This window comes from Desmodus rotundus, chromosome 12 (genome assembly GCF_022682495.2).
Source record: "Desmodus rotundus isolate HL8 chromosome 12, HLdesRot8A.1, whole genome shotgun sequence".
In the NCBI taxonomy this organism is placed as follows: Eukaryota; Metazoa; Chordata; class Mammalia; order Chiroptera; family Phyllostomidae; genus Desmodus; species Desmodus rotundus.
In genome coordinates, this window is record NC_071398.1 from 14,329,161 (window position 1) to 14,356,974 (window position 27,814).

Consider the following 27,814-nt stretch of genomic DNA (forward strand, 5'->3'; position numbering starts at 1 on the left):
TTTAAATTACCCTCAGAGGGCTTAGGAAAGAGACCGATAATGGAGTAGATTCGTTCATACTTTAAATGCTGCAAGAGATTTTATAGCTGTAAATTTATGTTCATGTTTATTTTTTGCCTAAAGGAAATTTTGGATTTAAATAGAAAATCTTGTTGACCCTCTGGAATTTTCAATGTGGATCAAAAAATAAGAAATTTAATAAAAACTGCTTCATCGAAGTAGAAACAGTCATGCTCTGAAAAGGTCGGAGAAAGCATGCTGCTAGGGAAATACCAGCCGGACTAAAGAACCTGCTGCAGTGACAGGAAGCTGCACGCCAACGGGTACGGACACAGCGGAACTTTCAGGCCGGTACTGGATCCCTGTGGTACTGGTGCCGCAGCACCAACATTTTCAATACAATGGAAGCTGCAACAGCATCCTTTGAGGATCATGATGGAATACAAAAAAAGAATAAGAAAAATAGACAATTGAGATTCTGTTTGGTTTTCCATTAAAAGAAAACTAACTTAAATAAAAAATTGTCTTTTAAGTTTGGAAAAAGCAAAAACAAACGTACACCAAAAAGAAGTGAATCCGACCATATAATTCGGAAGTATGCAAAGCAACTTCATAATCAGATTTTAGAAAACGTTTTAATTAACAAAATGTCAAACACTGATTTAGTGTGTGGGACCCTCACTTGAACAGCTTGGGAAATTATTCTGTCTTTCTGGGGAGGAACTTTCACTTGGTAAGAACACTAAAATCCAAATGTCTCACACAGTATCCATTGCAATATAATGTCAAATAATGTTTAAAGGCTGATAATTTTTTTCTCTGACCTATGTTATTTAAGCTTAAGGAAAAAAGAAAAGCATATTCCTAAACAAATGTTTGATCTTATGTAGGAATTTTTCTTCTTAATCCACACCTTGAAAATGTATTTGTTTTATAAACTATTTTAATAATTTAGCTCATAGCTCGTCACGTCACAAAAAATATTTAATGAAAACAGTATCCCTATGTTCACATTCCTTGTATAATGAGAGTTTAGAAGAATATTTTAAAATTTGTATCTTCAAGGCATTATATTTCAAGAGTTCACACTAAAAATGGACAAGTCTTCTTCCGATTAAGGAGACACACACTTGGGGCGCTTGGTCAGCTTGTGGTATTTCTGAGCAAGGTCGACAGACTTCCGTCCTTGTTGAAAGGGGAAAGACCACAAAATTAAATTCCAGTGATTTCCCATTTTCTTAACTCCACTGAAAAGATAGCTTATTTCTTCTTCAGTAAAGTTTTTACGAATTTTTCTTTTTTCTGTAATTAATGAGAATTGTAGAATATATTAGTACCTGCTGGGGAGAAAAAAAAAAGTCTTCTTGAGACCCAAGTAAGTGCCTAACTTAATCTAAAGATAAGAACTATATAGAGAGAAAACTTCATGCCTGGGCTACGCATCACATAGAAATCCATTTCAATTTTTAAAATCTGAGTGTCTTCTATTAAGTTAGATGCTATCAATGCGACTTCTTCAATAATTGTAATTTTATCACATTGTAGTAATACTTGCAACATCTTTCAATCAAGAAAATTAGGAGTTTACAACCATTGGATTGTTAATTCTTTTGACATTCTCGTGAGGACAGTTAACAAACAGCTTACCTATATTACAGATACAGTCTTCCCAAAGAGCTCCATAACTTCATAGAATAGAAAAGAATATCAACACTTGTTACTATAATTATCAGTCTTGATCAATACTTTTAAAGGGTCTTTTGAAATTCACTTTAAAAAACAAGTTCACTACCTATACAGATGCTCAGCTTGTTAAAACAAAACAAAAGGCTGCAAAAGGGGGAAGGAAGTTTTTAACTGTTTTTTTTTTTATTCATTTTTAGAGAGAGGATAAGGGAAGGAGAAAGAGATGGAGAGAAACATCAATCGGCGGCCCTTTGCCCCAACGGGGGAACCAAACCTGCAACCCAGTCACGTACCCTGACTTGGAATCGAACCTTTCACTTTACAGGACAATACTCAACCAACGGAGGCACACTGGTCGGGGCTAACTATCCTATTTTTAGGGATACTTTCTACAACAAAAAGAATGCACCATTGGTATCTGTAAACACAAATATCTTCGGGTGATGATTACTAGGAAATAGTTTTTCATTCATTGCTAAACCATGTTATCATCGTAGGCAGATGCTGATGAGGAGGATTTTTGTTTGTTTGTCTATTCACTTAAGGCTGCTATTTACTTTAGTAGGACCTGGAAAACCCTTAGGAATCTTGTCCTTGCATGTCAAGATAGTTAGCTATTTGTCCACTTCTCCTAGGATAGGAGCCACAGTTTAGATCTTTTAAAATAGAAGAGAAAATCTTACCAGCAGAAAGCTGATAAAGAAATGAAAACAATGTCTGATTATGACTTAATGGTCTTACTTAGAATGCAAGTTCCCTGAAGGTGGAATTTTTATGCTTTGCTCACCACTGTATCTCCAGGGCCTGAAACAGTATCTAACACATAATAGGTGATCAATAAATAGTTGTTGAAGGAAAAAAGTTATTATTGGTAAAAACTGGTTTAAAGCTTATCAGTGAAATTACTCCTTGCTTTTAGGTCTACTAGAAAACTGTGGTTGTCTTAGAAATAGGTGATTTCAGTTTCACTTGCTAAATGATTTGAACTCACTGTGATCAGTATTAGAGGGGTTATTACAACATTCAGGTTATGAGGGTACAGAGCTGTTCTTGTAAAGCCAATCCCCACTTTTCCATCGCAGCTGTTGTCTCACTGACTCCTGCCCTTATCATCTGTGCCCAATTCCTTAAAGGTCTCAAAGGTTACTGCAGCAGAGTAGTGGGCAGCCTAGAAGGGAGGAGCAGCTCTCTATGCCACAAGGCTCCCCTCTGTGGCTTCTTCATTGGTTCTCTTGTTATTGATAGGGCATTAGGAAAGAGCAGGGAAAACAGGCAAGAAGTCTCAGTTCTAGTGACTCTTATTGTCAAACCCTCTCAAAATACCAATCCACCCCAAAAAATGCTTAGATGCTGCAATGGCCCCTTCTCAAAAGTATTGTTTGAAATTTGAGTGTAACCTACAACCAAATGAGTTGTGATGACTGTCTTTAATACAAAAGAGAAATTTATTAACGGTGAGAAGAATGGCAATATATCAAATTTTCCTAGACTGCTTTTGAAAGAGATATGAGACCAATCTAATCACTACCTCCTCAAGATGTCTTTCTACATTCTAAAAAAGCAGGACAAATTATTAACTATTTGGTTTTAGCTAAAGCAACTCTAACCCACAAAAAAAGATGTATATATTTATGGGCTGAATGTCACAAAACATTTTTTAGGATCCCTCTGTATAATCAATGTACAGCCATAATTATGTACATTTCATAAGGCTCTGCAAATGATTTTACTATGTAAAGTGATTATAAAATATTTTTAGTTTTTATACATTTGCTTTTAAGATATGTTGCTGAAAAAGAATCTATTTTAATTTGATGCCAACTCCTTGTCAAAAACAAGATTTCCAAGTGCAACATGTTTCTATGGAAAAATACCCATTTTCTTTTTTTTTAATTTTTACTTTTATCAATTTTAGAGAGACAGAGAGGAAGGGGGAGAGAGAAAGAAACATCGATTTGTTGTTCCACCCATTTGTGCATTCATTGGTTGAGTCCTGTATGTGTCCTGACAGGGGTTTGAACCTGCAACCTTGGTAGATCAGGACCATGCTCCAACCAACTGAGCTACTCAACCAGGGAGAAAATATCTATTTTCTAACAGTTTATACAGAAAATATTATGTTAAAAAGGGGGCTACCCTATAGTGATATTGTGCTTAATTTTAATTTACATGCAGAACTTTTAACCTAGAAAGAGATCCAGATATAAAAAGTAAATTTGAAATTTCTTTCAAAGTTGTGGCAGTGAAAATGGCCAAATGAAAGTATGTGGCAAAATGTTTCCTGGATATAACAAGTGTGAATGTCTTTTCGTTAAATAACAGAATGGCTCTATAGATGTTACTAATTTCCAGCTTACTTTGACAAGTAAGGCACTTAACTGCTTATTCTTACTCTGAAGGTACTAATTCCATATGAACAGAAGAAAATGGTAATGTTCTTTAAGTCTCTGTGATAAGCCTGAAATGTTAACTCTGAAGTTAAATAAAATTTCCTATAAATTAATTCATTATTTATGAAGCAGTCTGATTTTTAAGCAGAGCTTTAAGTTTATACTATCTGTCTATTCAGTTTTGGTTGTTTGAAGTGCTATAGTTAAGAAACAAAACTTGCAAAATCTCTCTGAAGCACTTGTGCATAGGAGAATAATTTTGTTCTTAAAATAGAAACATGATCTCGAGGACAGAACAGAGGCTTCTGAAGAAGGACAGACTTGCATTTGAACCTAAGCTCTGCCATTTGCCAATTCAATGTGGCTTAAAATGGGAATAAATACTACCTACATTACAATGTTGTTATAAGAATTAAAGCAAATAATAGCTATAAAATACCTAGCACATAGTAGGTGCCTAATAAATAGTTTCCTCCTGTTCCTTCCCCAACTGGCAATTAATGGGTGAGCCAGCAACATGAGGAAGGGAAGAGGGATGCCTCTTTTCTTAGGAAGTATGGTTCTCATCAGAGACAAGGGTTACCATCTAAGAACCATTAATGATGAAACAGAACAATCATTCAGCTGTTCTCTTCTTTCTGAAATTGTGGCTTATTTAAAATTAAATATATTTACTTATTCTCTTCCTTCTGACATTTTGGCTTATTTAAAAATTAAATATATTCACTTATTCCTCCAGAGGTAGTAGGTTCACTACTGAGTTGTTGTCGTCTACGTGGGGTCAGCAGAATTTCTGAAAAATATGGAAAACATTTAGCATACTTAGCATGTCAACGTAACAGCACATCAATTCCATTAGTATGCTATTTCCCTTATTTTCCCCTTCTAACAGGAATCCTTAGGTGGGTTAGGAACAATTTTTAAGCCACCAGAGACTAAATCTGCTCCCTGGATACATCTTAAATCACTGGTTGCTCAGAGACAGATTGTCTTTTCAATATTAGTTTACCTCTAGCTTTTAATATATGTTCTAGATTAGAGTTCAGAAGGTAAAGTCATAATTATAGTTTTAAAGCTGCTGAGTCAATTACTTTTGTTACAGATAAATGATTTCCTTAGTTCACTTTTATATCTGTCTTCAGCTTCCACAATGACTTTGTGACGATCACATTGGTATGGGCAAGAGTGCAAGAGCTTGCTAAAATTTCGGCTATTCAGGGATTTTCCTACTGTTATGCAACCTAAAAGAAAAGAAATTAAAGTGATGTATAGATGTTGCAAAATATCTGATAACAAATCTATGAAAGCAAATATCTTTACGATGTCAACTGAAGTGAAATCAGGAATTATAAACAAGTCAAGCAGCTCAAAGTCTTGTGAGAGATGTAAAGACAACAAATACAATACAGTGACGTAAGTGTTACGATAGAGGTGTGAGCAGAGCTACGGTGATACAGAAAAGGAGCGTCTACTTTGGCCTGGTTCTAAGCAGGAGTCACTGTCATGAAAGACAGCTGGAAGAGGAAACTCTTATGCCCAGTCATGTTCTTTTAATGTCTTATTGTGGAAAATTTCAAACACACACAAGTAAGGAAACAAGTATAGTGAACGTCAATGTATCCATCACCCAGTTTCAATCATTATCGACTCATGGTGAGTCACATTTTATCTACACCTCATGCATCTGCCCTGCCCCCCATGCATACACTAGATTATGAAGACTGAAATTTGCATTAAAGTATTAGTTCGTCCGGCCCTGGCCAGTGCGGCTCATTTGGTTGGGGCGACATCCTATAAACCGAAAGGCTGTGGGTTTGATTCCAGGTCAAGGCACATGCCTGGGTTGCAGGCTTGGTCCCCTGGTTAGGGCATGTACAAGATGTCCCCAGTTGGGCATGTATGAGAGGCCACTGATGCATGTCTCTCTCCCTCTCTCTTGCCCTCCCTTCCCCTCTCTCTAAAATCAATGTAAATGTCCTCGAGTGAGAATAAAATATGTAAATAAATAATGAAAGTATTCAGAAGCCTCCTGTTTAAAAAAAGTGTTAGTTCATCTTTAAATACTTCATATTGCATCTCTAATAGATATGGACTCTTTTTTTTAAACATATAAAACTATTATCACACCTAAGAAAAGTATGCTTAATATAATCTAGTATCCAGTGTTCAAATTTCCCCATCACTTCGAAACTTTCTTTTTTCAATTGGTTTCTTTGAATCATGAACCAAACAAGGTCCGCTGCCATGTTCAGTTGATATGTATTTTGCATTTCTTTTAATCCGTGAAGTCTCCTCTCCTTCTCCTTATCACTTACTTGTTGTAGACACTGGGTCACTTGTACTATGGAGTTTCCCAAAAGCTGGGTGTTGCTGATTATATCCTAGTTGTATCCTTTAAAATGTTCCTGTGTGCCCCATAAACTAGAAATTTGATCTAGATGATTGATCAGATTCAGACTCAATTGTTTTTAGAATTCCTCACAGGTAGGATTATATTCTTCTTACTGTATCATATTAAGAGGCACATTCTGACTATCTTTTTTTTCAAGATTTTATTTATTTTATTTTTTAGAGAGGGGAAGGGAGAGAGGAAGAGAGGGAGAGAAACATCAATGTGTGGGTGCCTCTCAAGAGTCCCCTACTGGGGACCTGGCCCACAACCCAGGCACATGCCCTGACTGGGAATCGAACTGGCAACCCTTTGATTTGCAGGCCAGCACTCAACCACAGGGCCACACCCATACCTTTTTTTAATATTAAGATTGATCAGTAGGTTCAAGTAATATGAGCCACATCCACAGATTACAAAGTTCTCCATCTATCTGTCACCTACTGGTACTAGTGGCCTATTCCCAAGGGATTAGGACAATGCAGCCAGGCAGAAAGTTGACGGGGATGAAGAAATTTCCAGTACAATGAACATGAGCAAAAGCACAGTGCGTTCAGAACATCATAGGTGCGTTGGTGGGGCTGTAGTATAAGGAATGGGAGAAGTGTGGGAGAAGAGTTGAGGCTGGTGAGGGTTGAAAGGGCAAAGTCAAGAAGCCATGTTTTAAAAGCCATGCAGAGGATTTTTAAGTAGCGTAAAGTCAATGGGGAGGAACTGAAGGATATTAAGAAGGGAAATGACATGATTTCCTTTGTCTTACAGAAATCTCAGCTGGAGGTAAGAGGATCAGTTGAGGGGTTACTTCAACAGACCAGAAAATAAATGAGAAGATTCTAAAACTGAGCATTTTCAATGAAAATGCAGAGATTTCTGCGGTAAAATTGGTGAATGATGAGCTGCTGGAGTAGGGAGAAGTTTAGGATACCTCAAATAATCTGGTAGTTGACTGAATGACAAAGATTAGAATAAGCATGGCACATTTCTGGGAGAATCGAAAATAACAAACTACCAGCTCAAAGTAGATCACAGTTTCAACATCACATTGCATGCATTCCTTTTGATAGGTATCGTGCCTTTGTGGAGTTGGGTTTTAACAGGTAAAATGTTATTAGCAAGTGGAAGCAGGACAAAATTCCACAAAATTTTAAAAGCCAGGCAGAAGGTTTAATTCAGTGAGTTACAGAGAAGCCCGTGAGTTCTCTAGCATGGTGACATTATAAAAAGCACACATTAGGAAGAGAAGCTAACAGCAATATGTACAGTACAGTGTTGGGGGTTGGTGAGACTTGAGACTGAAGATTCCTAGAAAGTCGCTGGAGTGATTTAGGCATGAAGCAAAATGAGCCTATGTGGGAAAGAAAAAGGACCAAATTTGAAAGACTAGAAATAGGGGACTGTATGGAGAAAAAGTATTCATTGGTGATTCCAGGTCTGAAATCTGGGAGGCCAGAAGAATGGTAGCAATAATAGAAATGGAGCGGCTGCAGGAAGGGCAACTTAAGAGGGAGGAAGATGCTGCCTTTTGAATATACTAAGCTTGAAATAAAAAGAAGATATTGACATGAGTATGTCGCGTATAGCTGGAAATGGAGGAATAAGGTTATAATCCAAAGTGGAAGTCACGTGTAGGGATACAGACTGGAAAATCAGCAGTAAAATGATAGTTGATGCCACAAAAGTAAAAGTTGCAGCATTTGGTTGAGTAAGTGCTATAGACTGTCTTGAGGGAACTACTGGCAGAAAGAGAAAGATAAAGCAATAAAGGAGATTAAGTAGAGTTGTTTTAGACTATAAACTTCTTGAGGTGAGGAATGAGTTCTATTCATCTTTGATTCTAATGCCTACCATGGAATAAGCACTCCCTAAGTGCCTGTGAAATGAGGAAAGAAAGGAACTAGGAAAGAAGCACCACAAACAAACTAAGGGATGAAAGGAAGTTAACAGTTATAGAGCATCGCTCTGTCAACTGGAACACTTCATTTTTTAAAAGATTTTATTTATTTAATTTTAGAGAGAGGAGAAGGGAAGGAGAAAGAGGGGGAGAGAAGCATCAGTGTGTGGTTGCTCCTCATGCACCCTCTACTGGGGACCTGGCCCACAACCCAGGCATGTGCCCTGACTGGGAATCAAACCAGCGACCCTTTGGATTGCAGGCCAGCACTCAATCTACTGAGCCACACCAGCCAGGGCTCAACTGGAACACTTTTGACCACAGGTTCACAAACTTTCTCACTTCATGGCACCCTTAAGATCTATCTTGGTGATTTTTTACAGAACCTCTAGGCCAAAAGAAATGTCAACCATCCTGTTAGGTGCAGAACAACTTAAGTACTTATGTTCTAACAACTTAGGAGCCACTTGAAAAAATAAGATACCTAAATTGAAAGAAAAAAATAATATTTGTATTTAATTCTGATTAATTACAATTACTTCCTAATGGGATGTGTGCACCTACTGGGTAGAGCATAACTTCTCAAACTCTGGAATCACATTAGACTCTGCCACCTTCATTTCCTGTTCCACATTGATTTTCATATGGTGCTTATGAATTTTTATCACAACTACCACCGAAAACCCGGTTCCACGAAGACATGATATCATCAATAAGAATGTAGTGCAATCTAATGTTGAAACTGTGAACTACTTTGAGCTAGTAGTTCATGTAGTGTCCAAAAGATAGTGACTATTTTGTGGTTCACTTGTAAAATTTAAAATACTGTGTAGTGCCCTTGAGAGTTCACTGCAGAGCCCCAAGGAAGCTTGGGCGAACAGTTTGAGAAGTGTAGTATTAAAATATCAATAGAAGAGGATTTCAAGGAACGGAATTCAACAATGCAGAGGAACTAAACAAAAAGAACTTTTTAAAAAATCATTGGTTTTGGGGTGGGGTAGATGAGGCTTCTGGTAACTTTTAACATAAATGTTTAGTAGAAGGGCAATAAAAGAAGCCAGATTGCAGGGAATTAAAAGAGGATTTAATTAATACATTGAAAGAGAAGGGAGCAAGAGCAGGAATCTGATAATAAATGAGAGAAAAAGAGTAGATGAATACTTGAAGCAATAGCAAATCACACTACTGGATTTTAAGGTGAGGAGAAATTAATATAGTTTAAGGTGGAACCAAAGGAGTTAATAGGGAGAAAGGGAATGAAGAGACTTTACAAGTACTAAAATAGGAAAAAAAAAGAGATGGGATTCAGATTATAGCTAGATATCAGTTTTAGAGTAATAAAATTAAATCCTACATTCAAGACTGAAGAATAGTAATACATATATATTTGTTAAATCCTCACGCAAGGATATCTTTATTTATTTTGAGAGAGAGAGAGAAACATTTATGTGCAAGAGAAACGTTGATCGGTTGCTTCCCATAAGCATCTCCCACCTCCCTCCAACCTGGGATCTAACCTGCAACCTAGGTACATGACATGCCCTCACCTGGAATCGAAACTGCAACCTTTTGGTATATGGGATGACACTCCAATTACCTGAGCTACCCAGCCAGGGCAAGAATAGTATTTTGAGCCTAAAGTGAAGTAGCCTCAATTTTCTCCATAGAGCACACAGTGCAAGAGTAAGAGTAAAGAGGCAATAGTGGGGTATGAAGAGGAAGAAGGGATGGATGAGCACTATGGACCATTTACAAATGCCCTGCAGAAATAACTATGCCTGGTGCCAGGCGGGTACTTGAAATATCAGGGAATCACTTTGTCTATGATTCTCTAACCACTATGCTCCACACCTGAAACTAATACAAAATAATATTGAATGTAAACTGTTATCAAAAAATTAAAATTAAAGAGCCCAGCAGAAGAAGTTATGGGGCATAGAACACTAGAAACATTTACATATTTATTATAAACATAAATCAGATATTATTTAATACTTAATGCCTATAATATGTACAGCATAATCCAAGTACATACCTATTTATTGGCTTTCTAAAATTATAAAGGAATGTTTACCTTACTCGGTAAAGTTAAATTTATAGAGGTATTACTTGTGACAAAAAGAGAATAATAAGATAATTTTAAAAGTATTACCTATGTTGATTCATAAAAACAAGTACTGGGAACACAGGATGATACAGATAGGAAAGGTAATATTTTGAATGTTTTATGATACTCCAAGTGGTTACTTTTCCAAAAGAAATCAAGTTTAAATCACACTGGCAGAACTATTACAAATTCTATTTAACTAATATCAGATAAAGCTTTAATTTTGAAATAACTATAATTAAAAAATATTTACCTGAGCACTTATACTTGGGTATTTTGAAAGAATTGTCAGCTGATAGAGAATTGATTACTTCTTTATTTATTATATCTGAGCATAATGTAAATGGATCTGGAAAAAAACACAAAATACAAGATTTTTTTTGAATACAGCAAAGTACTTGATATTTACAAGATTTCTTAATTATCAAGATTTCCATCAATTTTAGCCCAGAATTATACATCCAGCCATCCTGATGAACAAAAATGTTCTGGGTTATCGATACAAGGTGACTGAGTATTATACCAGAAAGAGAGTCGGAGGTGTGGCTTATATGTTAAAGGGCAGATATACAATATACATTTTTAGCTGTTAGTCACCTAAGTAAGTGTTTTCTTAAAAAACCAAAGAAAAAACATTTGTAATCATACCTGTTACTGGTAACTGCTGCTTCCTGTTTTTGACAGTAGGATTTGGATGTTTAAAAACATGGTCGCTAAAAGAAAATAGACCAGATTATTAAAAGTAAACACACTGTTTGGTATATGTACAAATGTTTCTGTAAGCAATGGTGTGATTCGGAGTGTTTATCAGACAGATGGAGCTGGAGCCAGGATCTACCAAAATCTACCAAATTCTGCCAAATGATATTGGTTCTAAAAGTGGAGTTGAACAAGACTACAGAGGGCAATAATATTGATGCCGACGGAAACATGGAAGAAAAGTTATAAAAGGAAGAGATGAGGGTCAAAAAAAAGGAACTGAGTGGGCCAGAGGGCAACAAAAGACTGGCCCAAGAACATATCTCCCTGCTTCCCACTTCCACATCCCTGAGAAATCAATTAAAATTAACATCAAGTATGGTTTTAAAAAGGAAAAAAGGAGTGGTAATGATACTGCCCATCTTTCTAACACTTAGTGAACCCTGCAGCCTTCCCAAACATAGCAGCATCTTCTTAGGTCTCCTTTCTAGCACAGTAACCATCAGAAGAGCAGAATACAAGAAAGGGTTTAAGAAAAAAAGCTACAACTGCAGGTACAGCCCCACAAGCTACCATATCTTGCCATGTATAATGTGCACTTTTTGCCCAAATTTTTGAGGGAAAAATAAGGATGCGCATTATACATGGGTAGTACTAATTCCATATCTATATAAATGTTTTTAATTCCTTTATTTATGCTTGTGCATTAAAAAAAGTATAACTCTAGAAAACAATAATATCCATATGCAAAATAATATCCTGGAATATAATAATGCTTTGTTTCTAAATATAAATAACTAAAAAATTGACTTAAAAAATTAAAATGAAAGGTTTTTTTTTCCTGAAGGTTTGGACCAAAACGTGGGTGCACACTATACACAGGAGCGCATTATACATGGCAAAACACGGTACTTGTGAGGGAGAAGGGACAAGTACTGGAGGTAAGGTGCAGGGAACAGATGAAAAGGCAAGCCTAAGGCAGATTTTCATCACACCTTACTGCCTTTCACCAAACTAAACTTACAAATTGGTTCTTGCCATATTGCTGATAGATTATCAGTATATGCATTGTTACTTAAGGTATAGACAGGGTTTCACTTTCAGCATTCTGACTAACCTTTCTAAAATTCAAATCTGATCACGTCACTCAATTTAAAATTGTTAGTGGCTTTCTACACTCTATGAGTTAAAACTGAAAACCTGAGTATCACACGCAAGGCCCTAGATGAACTGGCCCATACTTTCCCGTCCAAACTCCTTTCCTGGCATTTCCTACTTTAGGCTCCTCCCAAGACCATGTTTTATCATTCCTATCTCCCAGTGCTTAACAGTGCAGCACTGCACCAAAACGTTTGTTGAATAAATGAAAAAAAAAATCAGAAACAATTATTAAACTATACCTTGATTGAGAAACAAAATCTTTTTTTTCAAAAGTTTCTTTATGTAAGTCTTGACTGCAGCTTGAATTGGCTTTACATAAAATCTTACTTTGTCCACTCTCCCTGTAACAAGCATTAACTGGATTTGCACTCTTTAACAGGGTCTTCATTTGGTCATTACTTGTACTTGCTTTAGACATGAATCCATGAGATGCATAACTCTGAAGCTTCCTAGACTGGCTTTTATCCGTATCTTCTGCTTTGGGATCTCCACCAATACCATCTGTATGGAGGTGTTTCAATGTATTTTGAGTACTTATGTTCATAAATGAAACATTATCCTTATATTTTTCTCTTTGTATTTTTTCCTATAATGTAAAAATGACAAGTAAACAATTCCAAGACAGTGCATTTGCTGTATAATCTAATTTACACCCCCTTTAAATAACTTAAAGGAAAAGTTTATGACTGGCAATAGAATACACATGATAAAAGGGGCAGTTTACATAAGAAAGAAAAGGAAATTTATTCAGTAAATTATTTGGAAACAAGGTAGCCATCTGGGGAAAAAATAAATTGAGTCCATATCTCACAATTTATACAAAAATAAAATCTAAATGAGCTAAATATTGATATATTAAAGTGAAATTACGTATGTTCTAAAAGAAAACATGACATTTTAATATTCTCAAGAGGAGGAAGATCTATTACACAAAATCAATAAATCATAAAAAACTAATACACTTTACCACATAAAAATTTTCTTAAAGTTCTGCTAGAGACCAAGAATAGTATAAGGTCGGGGGGGAGGGTGGAGTGGGGAACTCAGAGGAAAACAGGGCCAGAAGCAAAACCAAGTAATAATCAAGACATCTAGAAAGAATATACATAAGTCATATCTTGAGCTACAGTGTAATTTTTCTACTAATGTTTACAAAAATCTACTACAATGAAATATGAAAAAGATCAACATTAGTGTAGAAAAATAGGCAAAAAAGATGAACAGTTAGTTCACAGGGAAAGAAATATAAACAGCTCTTAAACATGAGAAAGTGCTCCGTCCCACTTACATAGCAAGATAAACAAACATTAAAGCCACACCGAGGTAGCTTTCATCTATGACATTGGCAAGATCAAAAGCGTATGGAGAACACTCCGGTACACTACAGGTGGGGATATAAATTGGTACAACCTCTATGAAGAAACACTTTCACATGTACCAATTATTGATGTTATTAACTGCAGCATTGTTTGTAATAGCTAACAGTGACCTTCCACGTAAAGATGATGAATTTAACACCTATACTTATTTTCGGTGCTTCCAAAAAACCAATTAGAACACTTTTTTCAAAAAGGCAAAAACCCACAAGGACAGGAGAAATGAAAGAAGGACTAAAGGCAACAAGACTTTGGAAATTGGAAAGCAGACAGGTGAATGATAGCCTACTTAGCAGAACCGATAAACCTGAATCCAAAGCGAACAATGGGAAAAGCCAAGAAACCACTTAAAATATGCTACCAAGCTCTCAAAAGCTTAGAAATTGGAAGTACCAGGAACCTGTTGGAGGTGGTGTTAAAAGCAGGAAGAATGGATGAAAATCTCCTTAAGGAGTAACTAGATTACTAGATCCCTAATCCTAGATACACACACTTGCCAGGCATTTGACTAACACTAGAAGCTACTATCCCTTTCCCAGGAGGAAAATTTAATCTCTAGAAGGGACAAAACTGGAAGATTTCAAGTAAAGCTAAAGGCAGAATACTATTCAAGAAACAGACTAAGCAAATATTTACATACTGAATACTAAGACCCCTCCCCCTCCGAGCTATCTTTCCCATTTTCATTCCTGAACACTGACTGACAATCTCCAGGCAGGAGATTAGACATTGGAGGTTCTTCAAATCATGACCCACTTACTCCTATGAGAATCCACAGTCAACAAATTTCCAAGGAGACTTTTAGCATCTGATCCTTAAATATGATCGGCAACCTAAGATCACCAGAAATCTGAATAAAGCTAGAGACAGAAAGGAAAGAAAAAAAAAAAAAAAACGCTCAGAGAAGAAAGATGGAGGCAGGAAGAAAAAAACTAAAAAAAAATGAAAAAGTGAAATGAAATAAAAATATTTAACACAAGAAAGTCAATGAAGTCTGAAGACCATGAAATAAGAGTAAGATAATTTAAAGGGTATACAAAAGAGGCTTTGGTAACTAAAAATATGATCTTTTACCCTCCAACCTGTATTTTTGAAAAATACTTCAAAAAAGTTCTATATCCTTTGAATTCAAAGAAACCAACCTCATTTTCTTCTCTTTCAAGCTGTTCTATTCTGTGAAGAATTTCCTTTGCTCTCTTCCAGTATTCTTCAATATTATTCTCTTTCATATTTACGTCTTTTAATTGTTCTGCTTCGTTTTCTTCAAAAGGTTTTTCTCTTAGAGACAATTTCTCGGCTTTGTAATATGGAAAAAAATAGTGAGTTTATCCATTACTAGCAATGTTGTTTTAACACTTTGAATAAGAGCAACTTCATACCGCACACCTCTTTCTCTAAATCTTGCCCTTCTAGACTGTCTCAACTGCCCAAGTGGTACTGACAATAGGTAGAAAACAAGTGCTTGGCAGAGGCCCAGGACCTAAAGAGTCATAAAATAAAACTTTATTCTTCAGAGCTAGAGGATAGAGAATAGCATGAAAATATGTTATTCCAGGCACAAAAACACCGTAAGTTGTATGGATACGGGTTTGAAAGTAGCTTTTTAAAAACGGTTTTCATAAAGTAGCTCCTTCCTATAATCTTTTAAATTTTCTTTTCACTTGTTGTGGCAGCAATTTTTCTTCCACAAAGACCGAAATCCTATTCACGGCCACTGCCCTTGGTGCTCCAGCCAAATTGGCTATCAAGTGCTTCAATGCACCAGTCTCCTTCCTATCCCAGGGCTTTTGTGCCTCATTGTTGCTTATCCCTGAGATACTCGCCCATAACAAATTCCCTTCTTTTCACCTAATTAACTCTCTACATTCAGATCTCAGCCCAAGAATCATTTCCTCCTGAAGCCTTTTCTGCTCTAAGTCTAAGCCATAGTCCTCTGTTACAGAACTCTGAGATCTGTGCTCCAACCCTTCTAAACTCTTAGGTTAATTTCTAATAATGCACTCATTTTTGACACTACTCAATTCCTATGTATTTCTCTAATTAAATTAAGTGCTGTGAGTGCACAGACTCACTCTTATCACTATATTCTTAATGTCTAGCACAGTGCTTGTTAAATAACTGGCAGACATTTTTAAATAATTCGTATTATGATTTGATCATATTGCCCATAGCCCTTACATTTAACTCTTACAACTAAATTTGTCCACACTCTATAAACATATGTCTATACTGTTGCTCTCTTCTTTAGGGGTTTTTTATATGCTGAAACACTCTAGTTGTCATGTCCAAATTACATACTCTGCTCTTCAGATGCAAGAGGAGCCTGGGAGCCAAAGGGGCTTGGCTCATCCAAGCAGATAAAATTCCCCTTCATGAACTTCGGTTGGTATTTTTTTTAAGTAACAGTAAACTTACTAATTTTTTTACAGTTGAAAAGCACAAAAGTGGCAGCTTTGTTCAGTTCCTCATTCTGAGATTCAGTTAAGGCTTGTATCATGAGTGGAAGCCCATTGTTTTTGAAAAGCTCATACTGATTTTCCTCTGGAAAAGATATCAAAAACTAGAGTAGAAGACAGTTATTTCATAAACTACCTACATTAGATCATAATTCTTCCTTATGTTAATTACGAACGTAGTTCAAATTAGAGAAAAACAAATAGCTTTAAAAGTATCTTCAACTAGGAAATAACTGCCGCATGTAAAATACCTAAGGCTTGAGGAACAACCTCTGAAATACAGCCGGAGTAGTATCATATGCGTAAACAAATGCCCTCCCGTGGTTTTCAATAAAACCTCAATAAAAAATAAAAACTTACAAAGTGTATTAAATCCTAAATTATACAGAAGTTAATAAAAAGAATAAAGAAATAAACTAATGGAGTGAATGGAAAATGAGAAAAGAAGGAGAGTAGAAGGAGCAAGAGAGCAAACAGAAGAGAGTGGAAAAGTGGGAGGCAGAGAAAGGAGACTGGAAGAAGAGAGAGGGAGAAAGGAAAGGGCAGAGAGGTGGAGAGGAGGAGGAGAGTGGGCAGAGGGAGAATGGCAGGAGAATGAAGAGAGGGAGGAAAATGGAAGTGAGGAGAAAAAAGAGGTAAGAATGATAGGCAGAAAAAGGAAAGACCAAACTTTTAGAGGTTTTCAGCAAGAGAGAACACGATCAGATCTGTGCAGCAGTGCTAAGAGTGGACTGAAGAATGGAGACGGAAGGCACACAGGGAGCGATCTACTGCAACCACATTGGTGAAAGATGTGAAGGGGCTGGGGGCCTTGGGAGGGTAGCACCGAAACTGGGTAGAAGGGGGTGTACAGAGGGGTAAACGGAAATAGAACCACAGGTTTAGGGACGGACTAACCACCATAGATTAAGAAGGAAGAACAACAAAATTACTGGTTTGGAGCCTGAATGACTGGGAGAAAGGCAGTATTTCTAAGTCTTTCACATGACTAGAAGGAACCAAAAGCAAAAGTATACTTCCACTTCACTGTTTTAATAAGCATACTAAATAAATCTAGTATTTACCACAAGCCTCTGTGCAATGACCAAGAGTAAGAATGATGCTAAATTTGTCTCCTGAATCCAGACTTTCATGAAGCAGTAATGCCAGAAGTTTTGAAATAATGTGATACTTGGATAGTACTTCCCCAAAAGTAGCTATTAGTACAGGAAATAGAAAAAAAAAAAAAGGTAAGTAGAAACTTAAAACTTTTAACTATACATATACATATCTTACACATACTATTTTTCAGATCTTATCCTAGGAGAATGATCTTACATATCCATATAACATGTAATACATATGTATGTATATATGAGTAAATATACACAAATGCATTGTAATAAGAGGGTGGCCTATACATAGCCCTCATTAATCCCTCTTCTCATATTAAATATATTTTACTAAAGCAAATTTTTTAAAGAATGGGTTTTTCTTAATTATCCTGCATAATGTTGGTAATATGAAGCATTCCTAAAAGCTGAATATGCTTATTCTCACTTTATATACCTCTTCTTAACTAGATGGGACAGTACAGACCTTCCCATGCAACAAACTCCTGCCTGTCAATGAAATACACTAATTGGCCATGATTCCACTGATGTTAAGTAGTGAATCACACCTGAAACTGAGAAGTGACAAACTTCAAGGAGCCTGCCATTTTAAACTACACTTCTCATAGCATTTTTAACAGAGTTCACCAAGAGTCTAACAATATTTATATCAATAATAAGGATGTAAATTTCTCGAGGGACTATATCTTAATCATTTTTGCAACTCTAGAGCTCACACAGAGAGAACCCTACTCATAGCAGACCTTCAACAACTGATTTTTAAAAAAATCTACTTATTTTTCGGTTATTGAGCTGCTTATTACAAAATTTACAGATTGCCATTCCTCAGTGTTTGTACAAGTGAGAGGCAAGAATGGGTTCAACTCTGGTTCTGTCATTCACTAGTTACGGTGGGGTAAGTCAGACCTCTACTTATCAGAAAGAGACATACCTTAATTCTTTACATAATTAAAAAAAAATCTATAGATGGGGTTTTCCATGCCTTCTGTCTCCAAAACATCCCTTGATTTCTCATCTAAACACTTTAATTTAATGCCACTTTTTAAGCAAAACAAAGGGTTAGAGATGATAGAATCTATCATTAGACTTGAAGTCAGAAGACCTAGATTTGAACCCTTAGGGAAATCATAACCTCTATGGGATGAGGGATTAAACTAGACAATACATGTTAGTGTTCAAGCTCCCATCTCAACACCCACCATGTTGAACTCAAACAAAATGCAATTGTAGAAAAATTACCATGCATTTTTACTCACGATTATCAGCAATGCAGGCATCCAGTGTCTTTGTCACCACGACTGCCAGCTTAGCACTGGAAAGAGTCTTGTGTGAATCAGATTCCAGGTGCACAAGAACTTGAGACAATACATCCAGTCCACCCACAGATACGAAGTATTTCTGAACAAATGCTTAAGAAATAAAGCAGAACTATTAATACCGCAAACAAAACAACTGTATGGTTTCATTCAATCAATCTGAACTAAATATAACATTAACTTAACTTTTTCAAATAGTCATCCCTCTATATCTACAAGTGATTGGTTATAGGACATCCCCCCCGCAACTCCACTCCTCCTGTAGATGCCAAAATTCTCAGATACTGAAGTCTCTTACATAAAATGGACTAGTATGTACATATAACTCATGCATATTCTCCCATATACTTTAAATCATCTCCAGGTTACTTATAGTACCTAATACAATGTAGATGCTATAAAAATAGTTATTGTACTCTACTGCTTAGGGAAAAGAGGGAATAATGACAAGGAAAAAAGTCTGTATATGTTCAGTACAGACATAATCACTGTAGGCCTATCTACACAGTACACATCAACAACAAAAGAACTTTATTTTTTGAATATTTTCTTAATTTTTTAAATTTTATTGCCTTTAGAGAGAGAGGAAGAAAGAAACATCCATTTGTTGTTCCACTTATTTATGCATTCATTGGTTAGATTACCTCCTTATGTATAGTACAGTGCTTTTTTTTTTTTCTTGTGTGTTAGATATCTCTTTTGCTTCCTTTAGCAAGAACTGGTATATTTTGCAAGAATGACATTATTAAACTCAAATCCTTCAATGGAAGAGCTATAAAGAATAGATTCATTGACCTAGGTTGGTACTCCAATTAGCAAGTTGCCTATTTCCTGAATTTCAATAACTCATTCCTCAGATTGCTTTACTCTACAAACAGCAAAGTAATTTAATACTTCTAAAAGAATACATGTTTCATCCATCTTACTTAAGCCTAATTCTTTTACTTCTTAGAGCATAAAATTATAATATATTGAGAGCCATGACAACTACTCCAAGAGAAGAATCAATGACATATATTTTAAAAGTCTGAATTCCTTTGTTTCCCTGACGAAAATGATTCTGATCAGAAAGTATCCATGAGTTTGTACATTCCATAGTCTCTAGAGCTCCTATTCCAGCAATGTGCTTGTAACAGAGGGATATATGGGCTAGTGATAATAATTCTGCCATAAGCCTTCCACCCAGACTACCCTGGTACCACAAATTGAGCCACGATGATTTAAACACAAAAATTTTTTGTATTGTCCCATAAAACACAAAGATCTTAATCTAAGAAAAAAAATCATGTTCAGAATTTTCTGCATCTGAGAAAGTAACTGTTAGCAAATGTTATTTAAGGATAAATAAATGTTTTCAATATCACAGAGACTCCAAAACAGGATTCTTTACTATTAAGTATTTTCATTTTTAAAAACTTGAAAAAAAAAAGAAAAGCACCAAACAAAAGAGAAACAGACTCATAGAAACAGAGAACAGACTGATGGCTGCCAGAGGGGAGTGCGATTGGGGGACTGAGTGAAAAAGGCGAAGGGATCGAGAAGTACAGGTTTGTACTTCCTTTATTCCTTTATTTTCCTTTTAATATCTTTTAAAACCTATAATGATGTCACCTTTCATTCCTGATACTGTAATTTGGGCCTTCTTTCTTTAATTCGTGGTTAGTCTGCCTAAAGGATCCATTTTATTGATCTTCTTTCAAAGAACTACCTAGCTTTTGGTTTCATTGATATCTCTCTATTCTGTTTTTTTTTTAATTTCTTTCATTTCTGATCTTTTTATCATTTCCTTCTTTGTGTTTACTTTGAGTTTAACTTGCCTTGTTTCCTAATTTCTTAGGCGGAAACTAAAATAATTAATCTTTCTCCTTTCTTTATGCAAGCCTTAATGCTATAAATTTCCCTCTAAACACTGATTTTGCAGCATCCCAGTTTTTTAATGTTGTTTTTCAGTTGTGTCTTTCAGTTAAAAATATTTCTAATTTCTTTTGTTATTTATTCTTTAAGAGTTTGCAGTTTTTTGTTTTGGTTTCCTTTTTTTAGTTCTGAGTTGTTTAATTTCCAGATATTTGGGACTTTTCTAGATGTTTTATTTTTATTTATAATTTAATTCTATGTGGTCAGAGAAAAGATTCTGAGGGTTTTTAGTTTGTTTTGTAGAGATATCTGGGGAGATTCAACACTATGCTACCACAATCATCTTCCCAATATCTTCCTAACAGATCTTCTTTGATGATTTCCCTATCAGTAATAGTCCAAATGCATCCAAAACGACCCAACTTACTGGAATAAAATTAATCCATTAATTTAATTAATTCAATAGGTTTCTATTATGCTTTGAAATAGTTTCTTCAAGTATAACTTAGAGAATAATGAATACGTACTGTTATTTGCAAGAGTGAGTCCAATTAATGAACAAATAGGGCGAATTATCTCAGGTTTCATGCAATTAATTAGCCAGTCATTAGCATGTCGAAAAAGTAAACAGCAAAGCATTTGATTTTCATCTGAAAGAAGACAAAGTTAATCATGTTTTAACAGATTTGGAAAATATCAATTTTTATTTCTTTATCTTTTTTATATTTAAATATTTCAAATAATTACCATTCTGAGGATTGTTGACACAGACACACAGGGTACTGCACACTGACGACCACAACTGATAACTCTGGAAAACACTTTGATCGGACAAATTCAACTCATAATTTGAAAGAACTGTCCTATTCAGTTAGAAAGAAAAGGAAGTAAATTAATACAAATGTGTTAAGGTCTTAAGTAATAAATAATTAGTAGCAAGAAATTTATATTTGCTTACCTAAACAACTGTGACAGAACTTTAATACAACCTGTTTCTCTCACAAGTGTTTGTCCAGTCCCTTAAAAGAATAGCCACACATTGCATGTATATGAATTTGTTTATAAATAATTTTGCAGGAATGGAAAATATTTAAGTAGTATTTTAATAAGTAACTTTTAATTACTTTAAAGTATTACAAAGTACAACAGATTTACAGTAGATAAAATCTAATCAACATTATGGGAAATATATTACTTAAGCTTAGAGAATGACAGCACTCAAATATCTTCTAAAAATTACAAAACACCTATTCTGAATGGTTCTGTGTTACAATAACAAAACAAGCTCCAAAATTTTTTTTAAAATTTCAAAATAGAGCCCCGACAAGCATGGCTCAGTGGTTCAGGTATTGTCCCAAAAACTGAAAGGTCGCAGGTTCGCCACATCGCGCACGCTGATGTTTCTTTTCCTCTCCCTCTCCTTCCTTTCCCCTCTCTCTAAAAATAAATAAATAAAATCCTAAAAAAGAAAATAAAAATAATTCAAAATAGAAAAAAAATCTAAAAGCATTAAATGCTTGTAAAATATCTAACAATTTGAAAATTTAAATAAAGCAGTATTAAAAAATAACCTTACCCTGAGCAGTAGGTGTATAGGTACATGCTATAATAACTTTGCAACTTTTCTGTAAATCTAAAACTATTACAAAATAAAAACTGAAGCCCTGGCTGGTGTGGCTCAGTGGATTGAGAACTGGCCTGTGACTGAAAGGTTGCTGGTTTGATTCCCAGTGAGGACACTTGCCTGGGTTGCGGGCCAGGTCCCCAGGTCAGGGAGTATGAGAGGCGACTGATCTATGTTTCTCTCTCACACTGATGTTTCTCTCTCTCTTTCTCCCTTCCTTCCCCTCTCTCTAAAAATAAATAAATAAAATCTTAAAAAAAAGAAAAACTGAAAAATAAAATAGTGAAAAATCAACCAACCTAACTCATTAAATGCCTCTCTTTTGTTCTTAAACCTGTTTCTTTTCATTGTTAAATAATACTTGTTAAAATTGATAAATATCAATCAATTAAATGCATGCTATTAAATCTTAAAGCTAGTATTCTCAGAAGTTAGTAAGAACAAAGAAATTGTTATAAAAACTAGAATAAAAGATTAATAATCACTGTTCTAATTTATTATTTTTAAAAAATGTTTCTACAACATAAAGAATGTACTTACTATTATTTGAAACTAGAACCAAAATAACATAGACAGACATTCTCTTCAAATTTGTGTTTGAATCATCATTGGATAAGAAACAAATTAAGTCTTCAAACAATTCTGAAGTGCACAAAGTCTGCTGACAGTAAACTGAAATATAAAAACATAATTTTAATTTCTATGCATAGCACAAATCAGATATCATTTCATTGACATTTATTGGTCATATAACAAAATTTTTGACAGATTGGTACATGCTTATTCAATTAGCAGACCAAAGAAGCAATATCTTAATTAGAAATATTTGATCTAGGCTCCAAAAAATGTATTTCAATCTCCTAGAATTTTCAATAAAAACCTAACAAAAAATTAAAATGTGACAAAAAAGTTTAAGATGAGGAAATAACAAAACATAGTGAAAGAAAAATTTAAGGAAAGTTAGAAGCCTGCTTTAGAAAACAGAGGGACAAATGATACTTAGGCAATTTCTTAAGACTGTTCTAGAACTAAAAATATCTTTCCAAAAAGCAAAAATGATACCTACATGACAGTAGGAAGATTTTTTGTAATAATCATATAATAAACAAAAATTTTTTAAAAATTGAACACAGGGATATAATATTTATCCAGTGTCTGAAACCATGTATTAGACTCTTTCTCTCAAAGGCAAGGCCAATGTCTTATTTATCCCCAATGCCTAGCACACAGCTTGATTCTTAACAAATCATGAAGAAATATTTAATGGATAAAAACATAAGAATATATAAAGTTGTTTAACAAATCGATGGTTTAGATTCAACTTCATTTCAGGTATACTACAGAAAAATGTTTTTGCCAACATGAATTTATATATCACAGTATATCCATATACACGGTGGTGGATGTAGGTCATCTTCATCTTTTGATTCAAATACTTCTATATAGACAATGAACAAAATACAAAGGCCAGTTGTAGACCCACTGCATATGAAAGTTCACTGTGATGATGGTACTACCTCAAATCACTGTGAAAAAACCCTACTTTTTAATAAGAAGTGTTAGGATAGCTGGATTGCCATTTTATTTTATTTTTTAAAATATTATTTATTTATTTTTAGTCAGAGGGAGAGAAACATCAATGTGTGGTTGCCCTCTGCATGCCCCCAACTGGAGACCTGACCCACAACCTGGGTGCGTGCCCTGACTGGGAATTGAACTGGTGACCCTTCAGTTCACAGGGCAACGCTGAATCCACTGAGCCACACCAGCCAGGGCCCATTTTATTTTTTAAAAAAAGATGAATGAGCTATTCATAATATCTCAGGAAAATTCAATAAGGATCAAGAATGTAAATGTAAAAATAGAAAAAAAACAAGTACCAAGAAAATGTTGGTAGATTCCCCTATAATCTGGAACTATGGAAAACTTTCTTATGGCTTAAAATACAGAAGCGAAAAAGGAAAAAAAGGATGAATTTTATTTTCATCAAAATAAAAAACTTATGCATGGTAGTAAAACATAAAGTGAAAAAAATGTTTCCACTAATGCCAAGGAGCCTGGTGAAAGATTTCGAAATGGATGAAAACGATTACTGAATGTCCCATCTAGCACACCCTCCTATATTATCTGTGCCTTTCATTGTCTTTGAGCTATTTCACAACTCTGTAAATTAAAAAAAAAAAAAACTGATAGTAATGCAAGTTACCCTTGTCAACAGAAATGCAAAACATTTTCGACAGAATGCAATTAATTATTGCCGTGCAGATATTGACTAGTTATGTGCCAATTTATAAATGGATTTCAGCATTTTTAAATGCCTATATTGGTTTTCACCATTGCCTTTAAAACACTTGTAACATTTTACTGATTCCTTCATTAGTTAATAAGTTAAATATACTCTCCGGCATACCTGAATTTAAAGAAATAAATAAAATACCTGGATAAAACTATGCACACACATAAAAAAAGAAATTTAATTTTAAAATTAAGTTAGTAATTTGTTAAAGAATAATACAATACTTGAAGGGTAATGAAATAAAGTTGTTAAATTTTACCATTTTTTTCTGCAACAGTTCCTAATGTATATAAGGATGCTTCTTTTACCATGCTATGTTCACTTGACTTTGCAAGAGCTTTTACAAACACCAAACCACCAATTTCCCGAAAATATACACCTGCATCACCTGTAGGTCGTGCAGACAAAAAAAAATAGAAATGACATTTATTATGATTATTCTTTTAAGAATAAAATAAATCACATGAACATAGTAACAACAGGTAGAACAACTGACTGGAAGAGAAAGAATTATTCATATTTCATATGTCACAATACTAAAGAATTATAATCATAGATGACAATTCATTATCATGTCTTACTGTTTTGTTGACAAATTGAATGAATAGTGACCAAAGCTTCCTTTTGTGAAAAAGGGTTGTCCATCTGATACTTCAGACACTCCAATAGTAAGTTCAGGTCAGTCTTCATTTCTAAAGAACAAAAATTTCATTATTTTAAACCAAACATTTCTTTTCAAAAAGTAATCATTTAAATTTCACTTTCTAAATACACATCTTTATGTTTACTTTTTAAATAAGTATGCATTACTTTTCTAGTCTAACAAATGATAAAGAAATATAAAAGAAATGTTTCTTAAAAGAACTTGAACTTCTTAAAATTATTTGATCTTCCCCTTTCATGAAATATAGGAATAGAAAATCCAAATATTATGTACAACTTCACACCTATAAATTCAGTGACTTAGGTGAAATGGATAAAATCTTTTTAAGATACAGATTACTAAAACTCACCCAAGAAGAAAGAGATAACCGAAATAGTCATATCTATGAGAGCATTAAAACCAAAGTTAAAACCCTTTCTATAAAGAAAACTCCAGGTTCAATTCAGATGGCTTCATTTGTAAATTCTTCCAAATATTTAAGGAAGAAATAATATTGATTCTACACAAACTGTGGACACTCGACACTGATGCTTTCAAGCAATCTTGCTCATAAAACATTCTTCCAAGGTCACCTAGCTATCATCTAAAGACCCTAATGTTCCTCAATACCTAAACTAGTTCACAAGCTATGCATACTTACAGGAGCTAAAAAGGACTCCTGACCACAAAATGAAGAGGGCTGAGCCCAAAGACCAAGATGGCATATGCAAGAAAAGACCCCAAAGGGCCGAGTACAACAGAAAAATAATGACCCGTGCCTAAAGAAGAATTTAATTGCTCCACAAGACAGCCCATAAACACAGAAAGTGCTTTCCCAGTTATCATTACAGCATGAGCTCACCCTCTCCATTCCTTTATTGAAGAATAAAGTTTCTGCTCTGCTTTACCAAACTCAGTCTTGGACTATTGGCATGAACAGTACTGGGCAGAACGACCCTGATTTGGGTTCCAGGACCTGAAGGTTTGGTAACAATGAGGCTGATTTCCAAATTACGTTACATTCCTAACTCTCCATTCACCTCTCTGAAATGTTTTTGTTTTTTGGGGGGCCCTCTTCCTCAGCCAAACCTTTACGTGATGGTGTACATTAAGGGGAACACTCTTCCCCATTCTTTTCTCTTTTATTACTTCCTGTCTAGTTAATTGCCTCCATGCCCACGGATTTAATTTCCAACATTTTGAAAATAACTGTGAAATCCTCCAGGCACACTTTGATGGCAGTTCTCTCAGGTTCCCAACTCTTCTTGTATCTACCTCTATTCACTCAGCTATCACATGGTATTCTAATCAGCAGCATGCCTTTTCCCACTAGAATGTCAGTTTCCTGAAGCGAGTGTGACAGGTCCAGAGTAGGTACATGATAAGTATTTATGTAAATTGCTAAGTTGTTCTTTCATTTCCTGGGTTCTGTCAGATAATCTGTAGTATTGCCCACAAATACAGAAAACTAATTGCAGACATATGATCCATGAATTTCTCACCCTGTGTTTTCTTTGTGTCCTCACTTTCCATGCTTGTCTGTTTTCTTTTTACTTATATTTCACCTATAAGATAAAGGTATTTTTTCAATTTAAATCAATGTTTGAAATATACAGATGATGTATTACAGAATTATACACTTGAAATCTATATAATTTTATTAACCAATGTCACCCCATAAGTTTTATAATAACAAATTGTAAAAATAAACAAAACATTTCCATCACATACATTGATAAATAATAAGTGAATGTTTGAGAATTCCAGAATTATAAATGCAAAGGAGCAAGGAAAGAATAGTTTTCCCAAAGCCAGAAGAGCAGGGATTGAATCTACAACTTATGAGATATGTGATACAGGGTGTGCTTTAGTTCTCTGAGGCTCAGTTTCCTCATCTGTAAAATCCGAAGTTCCTACTTCATAGAGTAGTTACAAGAATTAAATTTGAAAATGTACAAACATGCACCGGGCATTCTTAAGTACTACAGGCTTTCAACACGTTTTATCAAATAAATACACAAATGGTTGGTTAACCGAATCTAACTGGTCCTCTCTGTTCCTTCCCATTTTCTTTCCTATAAACTTTCATTCCATCCTTTCAGAGTGGGCCTCCTTCCATGAGTCAGAAGTTGAAAACACACATACACACACAGTCTTCAGAACTGCACTTCTCTTTACACCCTAAGCTTATACTAAAAGATTTTCTAACCCATGGTTTTTACAACATAGTATTTCACTATTAAACTGAAATCTGTTTATATATTATTTATTAGAAGAATTTTTTAATTAACTGGCAACCCTGATATGGCCTCTTATATGCTTTATTTTAAAATGCTAAACTGATTTTTTATTAAAAAATGAGTCCAATTAACTCCTTAGAACTATAAATCAAGATTTGCAAAACTCTAAAATTCTTATGTACTTCAACACTACATGGTTAAAGGGACACACCGAATTATCCTTTCTATTTTTTCATTTTCACTCTCCAAATGATCGGAAAATTCCCACCCTGGCCAGTATAGCTCAGTTGGTAGGAGTGTTGTCCATAGACCAAAAGGTCATGGGTTTAATTCCCCATCAGGACACATCGCTGTTTCTCTCTCTTTCTCTCTATCCCTTCTCCTCTCTGAAATCAATAAGCATGTCTTTGAGTGAGGGGGAAAAAATGATAAAATTCCCAAACAAAAAAAATTTAAATATATGTGAAAATCTTTTACAAAGTAGTATACAAATATATTCTAGTTTTGAAACTTTTCACCTAAATTTGCCATTTTTTTTACCACTCAAAAGGAATGGTTAGGTATATTATAGTAT

At 34.9% G+C, this 27,814-nt stretch overlaps 1 protein-coding gene across 12 annotated transcripts in view; it reads right to left on the bottom strand.

Moving 5' to 3' along the window:
• Nucleotides 1–380: 380 nt before the first annotated feature.
• TERB1 (telomere repeat binding bouquet formation protein 1) overlaps nt 381–27,814 on the bottom strand; it is a 29,928-nt gene continuing 2,494 nt past the window's right edge. For 3 of the 12 annotated variants that reach the window (XM_045191960.3, XM_045191959.3, XM_053914822.2), the window contains exons 2-18: nt 26,503–26,565; nt 24,939–25,049; nt 24,617–24,745; nt 22,602–22,733; nt 21,396–21,456; nt 21,185–21,300; nt 20,965–21,087; nt 18,524–18,676; nt 17,220–17,351; nt 16,115–16,240; nt 14,842–14,996; nt 12,563–12,909; nt 11,112–11,176; nt 10,717–10,812; nt 5,168–5,317; nt 4,804–4,869; nt 382–1,185 (exon numbers count right to left, since the gene is read on the bottom strand). In XM_045191960.3, coding sequence (XP_045047895.1) covers nt 1,115–1,185; nt 4,804–4,869; nt 5,168–5,317; nt 10,717–10,812; nt 11,112–11,176; nt 12,563–12,909; nt 14,842–14,996; nt 16,115–16,240; nt 17,220–17,351; nt 18,524–18,676; nt 20,965–21,087; nt 21,185–21,300; nt 21,396–21,456; nt 22,602–22,733; nt 24,617–24,745; nt 24,939–25,049; nt 26,503–26,533 — 2,064 coding nt within the window. In that variant the 5' untranslated portion in view covers nt 26,534–26,565 and the 3' untranslated portion in view covers nt 382–1,114. The other 9 variants (XM_045191962.3, XM_053914823.2, XM_045191961.3 and 6 more) reach the window with 9 other exon arrangements.